The sequence below is a fragment of the Antrostomus carolinensis genome, unplaced genomic scaffold (assembly GCF_000700745.2).
Source record: "Antrostomus carolinensis isolate BGI_N321 unplaced genomic scaffold, ASM70074v2 scaffold29635, whole genome shotgun sequence".
Lineage (NCBI taxonomy): Eukaryota > Metazoa > Chordata > Aves > Caprimulgiformes > Caprimulgidae > Antrostomus > Antrostomus carolinensis.
Genome location: NW_010317635.1, coordinates 9,131 through 19,720, shown reverse-complemented (window position 1 = coordinate 19,720; position 10,590 = coordinate 9,131). Strand labels below are relative to the sequence as shown.

Here is a 10,590-nt window from a genome sequence, read left to right as displayed (position 1 = left end):
CTGACATCCAAGATGAGGCTGACAGTGGCTCCCAGACTGCACAGAATGAATGAAATTGTATTCATGCCAGCTGTGTTAGAGATCCAGTACCACACACTGTATATCAAACAAAAGAAGGATTCACCTAGGGAAAATAATTTCAGCTTCCAAAGAGGGACTAAAGAAAACTAATAAAAAATATATTTTCTTAATGGGCCTTTGTTGCTCTTGCTTTAATCTTCAAAAACCTGTATCTTCACACATTATAATACTAATGACTTACTGACAAAGAAATGAAATACACAGTAAATGTGTTAACAAGAGCGCATTGCAGTCTTAGGACCAGTGCAACAATGGTTTCGGGATGGAAACACAGTTTAGAACTAGGCAAATAATGTTTACCTGCATTAAGTCTTTATTGCCTTACTATTTAAGAAAATATCAGTGAAAGAAAACTTGGGTTAGAGAAGTAAAAAGAGAATCAAAAAACGGTCTCTTTCAGATTGCTTCCATCACCACATTTAGATCTTGGTAATCTCTTCTTTGTGCAGCGTAGCAGCGCCCTTGCAGGTGCATATGAAAGCAGCTCCTATGAGCTTCCAGCTCAAGTGAAAGAAATGGGTAGAGCAAAAGGCTCAATATGAGGAGCCCTGTGCTCTGTTTTCAGCTCTGCCTAGAAGGGCGTGACAGGGGGCAAGGCATTCAATGCCTCTGTGTGTCAGTCTTCCCCAGATGTCATCAGCTGATGGAGTTTGCTGATGACAGAGAGCTGGGATATGCAATTAAGACAGAGGAGTGGTAGGACACCAAGCCTGATAGAGAGCAGATAATCAGAAATGGGGTCAAGGGTATGGAGCACAAAGTGCAAGACAGTGCCCTTGGGGACCAGACCACAGAATCTTCTCCTGCAAGCTGAGACCTCCTCAGTTGAGGACAACAGCTGGTCACTTGTTAGAAGATGATGTACAAGGCAAAAACTTGAGGGCAAAGAGCTCGAACTCAAGTTAAAGGACAACAGTACAGTAACAGTCAAGAAAGTGATTAAGCTAGAAATGAGAAGGGCAGTGAGGTCTGTGCACTGGTCTTCTAGCAAGGGTAGTTGAGACACATATTCTACACTAATATCTTTCAAATAGTGATGCTTCATCAGTTTATGAAAATCAAATTCCAGTCCTACGATCCTAAGTTTCGAACAGTTTTAGCTCCTGACTTTCAAACCGGTTATGAAAGGGAAACTCTTCATTGCCTTTAGTAACAGAAATGTTCTCAAGGATTACTTTCTTTGTAAATCTGGCTGTGGCAATGGTTTGAGTGTTACCTGCATGTTTAAAATGGAAGCAAAATATCATGTGCTAATGGATAAGCAACATAAAATGGAACTAACTGGTCCAATTTAACTGCCTACAGTAAACAAAGCACAAATATCTGATAAAAACTAGAAATCATAGGAAGTGTATTTGATCTATTATATTATTTCAAAAGTAGTTACCTACCTGGTGCCTTATTAGTTAAACACAAACAGGGATTACATTTAAATATAAAAAGTTTATCTCAGTAGCATGCCTTCAGAACTTTAGTCATGTTAAGGTACTCACTGACCTACTTACTGCCCACTTTCACAGGTCTCATTTTCCATTAGTTTTTCAGAAGCAATTGTAAAATAATTTCTTGACTCCATTAACATTATTTTTCCTGTTATTTTTCAAACCAAATTCCATGATTTCTTTTCCAGACCTTACACAGTATTTCTGTCAAGAGCTCTTTTTCCAGGTGTGAATATATTTCATTATGTACACAGACCTCAAGGAAATATAGCTACATAGATTTTATTTTAATTATAAGCACAAGGTCACAAGCTGAGCTTTGTTATACTTTAAAAATACATATTTCAACTAACTGCCAAGCTACACCGCTGTTACTAAACAGTATCCTAAACACTAAAGGGGAAGATCTTAACTTTAATCTACTATCATCATTGAAATGTAGTCTCTGTAGCGAACAGTATTTGTTTCTGGATCTAGAGCAGTGGAGAGCATGTCCTCCATTTCTTCTTGAGTAAAGGGCTCACCTGAAAGACAGCAGAGAATAACACTTTATCTTGATAAGAATTCTTTTCAGGGCTGGCAAATGATACCACTTTTCCCTTGCAAGGATCTCCTTTTGTTCCTCATGCAGAGGAGAAATGGAGCAATACTAAGGATCCAATTCCTTCACTTTTGCCAGTGTAAGTTCTGCACACCAAGCCAGGTGGTCTAAAGGAAAGGAGACAGAGGGCCTGGATCTTCTGCTCTCCTTCTACTCCACAGACTCCAAAACAGCTTCTTCCTCTCTGTCACAGAGATTTCGAAACAACTATTTTTGTCAGAATAAATTCTTCTAACACGTACATTAAAATTATTATCTCTCATTTGGCTATCCTTTCACTTGTATTTACATCATGACAGGCTTCTGGTTTTTCTCTTTTAGGAACTTCAAAGCTGTTGATGGCCTACTGTTTGAGAACAAGGTCTCCATTTGAGGATAGCTCTTGCACAAAGCCTGCACATCGTTTTGCACTTGAGGCAGGCAGGCATGAGTCAGCCATGCAAGAAAAGCAGGCTCTTCAAGGGATATTGAGGATTAGGTGATATACAACTTAAATCTGGTCTTTGAATCTCTTTGTTTGCATACAGCACTAGAATTAAGATCAAGATAATGCAGGAATGAATAAGCACTGAAACTACCTGAAACATCTGGAAATCTAAACTACAGTTCTCCAGGAGGACAGAAAAAGAGTCACATCCTTAGGAAGCACAGAGATGTACATAGAATCATAAAATATCCACACAAGGTTGAATTATGACTCTTCATAATAATAATATCCATCTTATAATGTCGGAGAGTAGGCAGATAAATGTTCTTTCCCTGTATTATTCACCAGTGAAATGTTCTAGTCTGCAGCCACTCATCATGGCAACGGTATTGTTTGAAGACAGTGTATCTACGGCAAGTTTTGGCATGTAGAATGAGGACATCAAGGTACCATATACACATGTAATGTTGTTTATTTACTTAAATACTGATATCACAAAAGTCATGTTACCTTCTTCAGTCAAGTATTTGACCAGCTCCTCTTTAGTAATATATCCACATTTATTCTCATCCAAAGCCTTTAAAGAAAAAGAATGAAACTTGTGGTTTTAACCATATTAAATCAAGAATCAGCAACTTCTTTCCAGCAATTAAGTACTTGAATATTTAGTTACAGACCTCAAATGCATGTAGAAGAACATCTTCTGGAATAGGCCGGTAGCTGAAACCATTGAATAAGAAAAGTTAAGTCACTGCTTGCCAGGCTGCTGTACTACTCTGAAAGAAGAAAATATGAGTACTAAAGGAAAGGGAAAACTTATTTTCTAAGAGAATTTTAAAAGTTTGTCTAGCAAACATTTAATTCCAGCTTGACTTTTTGGAACTGTCCATATCATTACTTCTTATGTCTTTTATTGTACTCCTGTTTAATTTTCCTTGTGCTAAGGAGCCAGATTAATGGTTTCTGCTTGTCTGGGCTGGCTGAGTAAGTTAGTAGGAATCAATAATAGCTGAGTCATTCCTCATAGCCAATGCACTGAACAGAAGATAGCCAAACCAAGAAAGGAAAAGTTTTGTCCAGGTACACTGGTAGCTAGACAAAAGATCACCTAGTGGGACTCTGACAGTCTAGTGAGCTGATGATGCTCAAAGGAGGCTGGTAGATATAAAAGAAAAGGTCTGTCACTAACAGTTTCAAAGAGACAGGGGAACTGGGCATGTGTGTATGTCCATATGTGTGCCTGATTTCAGAGCTGGAAAGGAAACCCTGTGCAGCAATGGAGACCTTCCATATCCCAGCAGACTCTCACCAATCCCCAAGAATACTTAAGAGAAGACACTGAAGCCCTGGAGGTTCTAACTGCTTGATTGTTTCGTCCAGACCCGCCTCACTCTTTCGCTATCTAAAAATCAGCTGTGCTAAGAAGCAGCCTTGTTTTTTGTGATCCAAATCTTGGATCTCTGCCCTTGGATAAGTGAACTATGGACATAGTGCCCCAAAAGATAAAGTGGGTCTTGAGAAGCCTGCACTAGCCTGGGGAAAGTGGGAGGGGGTTGTGTGTGTATGTTTGTGTGGAGAGGGTGTGGAGGAGGAGGAGAGAGCCCAGAGCAGCAAGGTATCATTTTGTGAAAAGGTGAACATCAGTGTGGAGCCAGGAACGTTCCATGAAGGCCAGAGAAGGCAAAGGTGCAGAAACCTGGGAAGTCCATACACCTGTGATGCCGGGACCCAAACACTGCTCGCTGGTCTGTGTCCAGGCACAGGCACAAAGACTGTCAAACACAGCCCCAGGGTGCAGCCTGATGCCTCTGGATGCTGTGAGACAGTTTTGGGAAATCCTATAGCTATTTCATGTGTGGAACACCCTCCTGCCAAAGGCCCTCTGTGTGCAAAGTAGCTTCTCAGTATTGGACAAGACTGAGTCTCCCAAAACCCTTGGCTGCTGTCTTTAAAAAGAAAGATAAATTCCCTACAAATAATCTTGCTTTTAGTGCAAAATATCAAAATAGCACAAGTTCCTGTGTACATGCAAAGATTTCTATGTACCTTTGAATAATGAGCAGTATTATTGTTCTAGACTTTTAGATCGGTCATCTTTTAAGAGTGCTAGTTGTATACATTCAACTGTACCTGGCAGTCAGTTTGAGAAATGAAGTTGATTTACACAACTTATTAAAAATACACTGTAACAGACTGCTTCTCAGTAACTTTAACTCATATGTTCAGAGAAAGTAATGGTTATGACCTTAAATTGCATACAAAATATTTCACAGATGCACAAAACATGTTGAATAGCAAGTTAATTCTGATTCACACTAAAAATAAAAAAGCTACGTATTATCACAATTCATTATTATAAGCTGTTATTATTTATATCATCTGTACAACAACATTTTATGTAGACAAAGTAACTCTGAAACAAAATCTATCAAGCTAATCTAAACTGAGTTTAAAAAACAAAAAAATCTGTACTCCTTCCAGTCACATAAAATTACTGTAGATATATTTAATCAGAGTCAACCCTACCAGTCTGGAATAAACTACTGTGATAGTTCACAGAAGCCAGCCCTATGCACTCTCCACTACCAAACCTGGCTGTGCAAACTCGATGCAACTACAGCCACAGAAAAGCCACTTTCCATTACCTTCTGTCGAGCAGTACTTTTGTCATCACTGGAAGAAATTTTTCCAGATGAACGTATCCGGTTGGTTCTTCTTCTTCTACCTAAAAATAAAACTTAAGTGTGGCAGGTTATATGACTCATTAGCAAACTAATATGAAAACCAGAAAATTAGGGTGTTTCCTGCATTAAAACTACAGTTAGACTATGAATATTTATATCAGGTTTTTAATATCACATGGCACCATAGCATCTGAGTGAAATACCTGCGATGAAATAGAAGGAAATTTGAGGAAGAAATAATATCCCAGTCAAAATACAGACCTGGTAGTATGGATGCTTTCAACAACTCAATATTGCCCTCTTGTGCTTAGAAACCATTCATGCAAAGGAACTGGGCGCCTAGTTACTGATCTTATCTTCCACAATAACTCAGCAGATGTTTAAACATTCAGACTGCATTCATACTAGTAAAGTCTCGCAGGACCTGGAATATCCCCAAGCAGTGTAGCATGACCACCCATAAAAGCAAACCACGTTCCCTGGCATGATTTTGGCCTGTGCCACCTAACGCTCCCCCCAGCAGTCAGGCCTGGCTTGGACCTTAGGGACTGTTCTCCAGAGGGCTGTTTTGTGCAGCCACTCTGCATAAAACATTCACCAGGGTAGACATGAGCTGCTCAGTGCCAGCTGGCTTCAACACCCAAGGATGTTTCTGGGCACAATTAATGTGCTAGTCTGGACATCACCCCAGTCTACTACACCTCAAGGATTGAATTTGTTGCCTCCACATGTTTCAAAGCCAGGGAGAGCTGTCAGGGGAAGGACCAGAGAGGCAGGCAGACTGAGTCAGGGCAGTCTGAAACAGTCATAAGGCAGCCCATGAAATGCCACACAAAGAAAAGCTTCCCTTTCCCTCCCAAAAGAATTAACAGAGTAGTCCCAAAACACCAGGGACTTCTAGCAGCACTCTCACTGCATTCCTATATTTCCACAGGAGATGAGCAATGTGGCAAAAACTGCTCCCCACCATTGGGGTGCATTCCTTCCCTGAAAATTTCAAGTTTTACTCCCAAAGGACCATTCTTAATGGAGCTAGCCTGCTCCTGTCTTTGTTGAAACTGGATGCATGCCTTGTGGTCTCACATGGCAGCAGCAACACCTTGCTAGGCTCTCCCAAGACACAGCTCTGATTGAAAGAAGACTCAAATAGGCACTGATTTGAAATCTCCTAACTGAGCCAGGAAAAGACAAAGTAAGAAATCTTCCCCTTGGGAGCTGGGTCAGAGTTGGCGTGATGCCTGATACATCCAGTTGCTTAAATGGAGAGCTGCAACTGCTGCTGCATCCTCTTTTCCAGTACTCCTGAAGGGTTTTGGTTGCTAAAAGCAGGCAGCCATCACTTCTTGCTGCTTTAGAGTGGAAATTGGCTTGAAAAAGCACTTTTTCCTTTCTGTTTGGTGAGCCTAGCGGAAAGGATCTTTAGCAAGGAAATGAAGCTGTTGCATGCTTCATGCTAAAGCAAATGGTACCTTTTACCATTACAGAATCATCTGTTTTACTCCTTGCTTGATTGAGAAGATGTAACAAAATACCTGGCAAAACTTAACTTCTTTCCAGTGACACAACAGTTCGTGAATACACTGAACTATTCCATGTGTCACAAATATTGAGATGCGTTAAGTACACAGGATGTTTTAGGGAATATCTGTGCTTCAACTAGTATTAGGTCAGAAGTCCACAGAGACAGAAAAAGAAATAAGGTAGCTATTCATCAGAAATAGATAGATGTGTCATATTAAGCAGAACAACCAAAAGCAAGGACTCAAAACATCCATGAAGATGGTAAATTGAATAAACCATGTTTGAGAGCCAAAAAACATTAGATCTGCTCATCCAAACACTTGAAGGTCATCCTAATTTTCATACCAGAAGAACTCACCGGCAATAACCACTTCAGAGCTCAATGTAACAAATACCTGTGAAAATGTCAGCCCTCGCTGACAAATACCACCCAGATTTGCCCCTTTTTTGCTGGTGTGCTATTTGTATTTTGCCTTCAGAAAGCATTCTGTGGAAGAACTATGTCCTGCCTGACAATGGACCTAGTCCTGGGAGGTGAGGAGCAAACTCAGCTTCCTCTGACCTGGAAAGGACAGCTTCCATTTCAGTGGCTCTACAAGCCTAGCAATATCTCAAACTGTTAAAATTAATCCTATTTCTAACATTGGATAGGTATGTGAGTAAATCGAATATATTAACCTAGCCTGAGTCAGTTAAGTATTCAGATTTACAGATATATCTATCCTCCTACTCTTCCTCATGCTCAATTCTATTCTATACCTCATTTCCTATTGATGCTTTCCTTCTTCTGTAATTTCTCCCCTTTTCACAGTGGCTTTGACAATACCAGTATTTCCTTGTTCAAATGAGTTTTGCTCTCTCTCTTTCCTTTGGGTACAGCCGCAGCTCCCATAACAACTGTACTGTAGCACTCACTATGTTTCGTAACTCTGCTCTCACAGCCATACTATTACTGTCCACATAACATTTGGGGACTTGACTCACAAAGAAACAAAACAATCTTCCAGAGTTATCTAGGTGATATGTAGCAGAGCAGTGCGCTGAACCTGGGATTTCAAACTCCAGACATTGTAGTAAGCCTCAGATTAGCTTTCACCATCTCTAGGCTTACCATTTAACCTTAACTTTGTAAGTAGGCCTAAAGGTATGATACTAAATACAGCATTTAGCTTAAGGCAATATAGGAAAAAGTATATGATAATTTTTAGAGATAAAATCGTTATATAAATGCTGATTTGGCAGATATTTGAAGATATTTGGCAGAAATGTTTGAAGGCAACATACGCTAGTTTAGCTACAATAAGGCTAATAGGAACAGAGATGACTGAGAGACACAAGGAGTGAGAAAGAGAAATGAATCACAGCTTACAATGGGCAAAAATACTAGGGACATAGCTTGGTTACAAATGAGCCAACAGAGACAGTTTTTACTTTATCTAGATTAAGATAAAATGGTATTAACACAGTCAATAGTAATGGTATCTTATACAAATTAGGATATATTCCTGATTGACATACTACATTAAGAGTTCTGCAAGGAGGTGTTCTTCTGGTACTAACTCTATGCCAAGGTTTCATTTACAGACATCATGAAACCTTCTTTGAGATTTAACTTCCAGTTAAGGTTAACCATTACTCTTGAATGGATTCTTTCTTCTTGCAGTATTTGTACTTTAATTTAATATTCTTATAATCAACAATTGCTTAAATGTTATACTATTGTATCTCAAGAATATTCCACCTTGTAGCTGCATTGCATTGTACTTTGTTCTGTATTACTTATCTCAAATTTACAGTAATGCTAAAAATTGGAGAAAAAACAAACAAACAAACATCTCTTTGGGAGGGCGAGGCAGGCCTTAAACTCTCCGGGTTCCCCTGGACTCAGGGCAGGTGTCAAAGCATCCCCTTCCTTTTCTCAATTCTGTATCTTGAGTCAGTTGCACTGATCACTTGCTGCAATCAAAAATCTCCATGGGCCACTAAAAATATCATCTATATTAAGCACCATAATTTCTCTTTCCATTTTTTCTTGTTTGTCAGTGGGAGCTGGGACAATCTGGTACTGAGAGTACAGAACCAGTGCAGACAGATTGCAGTATTATGTTAAAAGATCCTTCTCCTCTGATGGTTCTTTGCACTTCCTCATCTGAAGCAGCTGCATCATTTTCACAAGACTTAGCACAAGATTTCTCACACTAAATTCCAATCTACAGGAGACCAAACAGAGCTACTGAGGAGAGACTACTACTGCAACCATGCAAATTTTTGTTGGGGACAGGAAGAAAAGAGAGATCAATACTCAGTATCATGACCTATACATGAAAAAGAGCAAAATCCTTCCTCCACTTTGCAGCCCCAGCATCTTCCATTCCTTAAGGCAGCATATCCATTTGCAGAAAGAATGTGAAGTCTTTTTCCCACTTCTTTGTCCCATATATTAATCATAACCTGCCAAGGCACCAGCACATCATCCTTTCTATTACATGCATCAGGTAAGGAGACAAAAATTAATGTAGGAAGAAACTGCAGAGAAACGTGACTGAAGCTCCATATCACTGGGAGAACGGGAGGACTGCTAGGTCTTGCAAGGTTTTTTGTCTGAATTCTGACTTACGAACTTAAGTAATCAAGTAAGAAAAGATTACTTATCCATAACTAAGAAATCTCAAGACCAGGAGAGACCTCAGGAAGGACAGAAAGTTGAGAGGTGTAGCTATAAGATAGCAATAACAGGACGCAGTGAAAACACACAGCAGGTCTTCCCTCTCTGTATTTTTGGAATTTGACATATAATTTTAACACCTGCTCAAGAACAATTTTTTATTACTTAATCATCAGCGTGTGCCCGTGACATGTCAGAAAAGTGAGATGGTTAGGGTTTGGATACCCTAATCCAACTGAGGTTTAGGACATTCATTTTCATCAGCCAAAACCAATTCCTCCTCCATTTTCTATAAACACCCCTCCACCCTGGCACAGTGTCACAGTGGGGTAAAAGACAGCCAAAAACTCCTCAGTTTAACCCATCAGTTATTGTTATCTCACCAGCCTAAAGGCAAACTTCAGGTCAACCTGAGAGACTGCCGGTCTGAATCACTACCATGACACTTCCGAGCTCTGGGAAAAGAGCTTAGGTTTCCCACTCAGCAAGGCAGAAGGGCCAAACTTGAGCAAGTTTGAGATTGAAAAAAAAATACAAAAGATCTAAACAGTTACCTGTGCAAGCAGTTCCTGTACTTCTGCCTCAGTTGGGAAGCAACCCAGTGACCTGACAATTGAACCAATCTCTCTGAAAGAAAAAAAGAACACCTTTGTCAGTAAATCTGCAATATAAGACTGTCTGTGGAGAATCCAGATACCAACTGAGAGCTTGCATACAGGAGTTAGCATGTACAAACACAGCAAGCACATGTATGTGGAATTTTAAGATGATATCTTCGTAAACAATGTCTATTTTTTACAGACATTAAATATTCTGGAGCCTTTTGCAAGAGTATAATTGTTCTTGTGACTTTCCCCAAAAATGCTTAACTATGGTGTTGTAGTGTACTGCGTGCAGGTCACTTTTCAGCTGCTGTCCTCTAATTGTTAAGCTTAATTGCAGCAAGGTCTCCATTTATATAGTTAATAAAACACTTAGAAACCTATATGTTTACACTAAATGCTACAAAGATACAAATTCTAACTGCAGTAAAGAACAATTACAAAAGGTCAGGAAGGAGGCAGCCCTGCTCTGCCCCTGCTGTGCTCTGAAAGAGTCAAACAGACCAACACACTAGCTTATCACCACCCTGTTTACGCTGCAAAATATATTCATAGCTTGCATTTACT

At 39.8% G+C, this 10,590-nt stretch overlaps 1 protein-coding gene across 1 annotated transcript in view; it reads right to left on the bottom strand.

The window, feature by feature from the left end:
- Positions 1-1,937: 1,937 nt before the first annotated feature.
- The window catches only part of DRC8 (dynein regulatory complex subunit 8), a 17,037-nt gene continuing 8,384 nt past the window's right edge, over positions 1,938-10,590 (bottom strand). Inside the window, exons 3-7 of the mRNA XM_010168653.1 lie at positions 9,976-10,048; positions 5,197-5,276; positions 3,229-3,271; positions 3,062-3,128; positions 1,938-2,047 (exon numbers count right to left, since the gene is read on the bottom strand). Coding sequence (XP_010166955.1) covers positions 1,938-2,047; positions 3,062-3,128; positions 3,229-3,271; positions 5,197-5,276; positions 9,976-10,048 — 373 coding nt within the window. The remainder of the gene's footprint in view (positions 2,048-3,061; positions 3,129-3,228; positions 3,272-5,196; positions 5,277-9,975; positions 10,049-10,590) is intronic.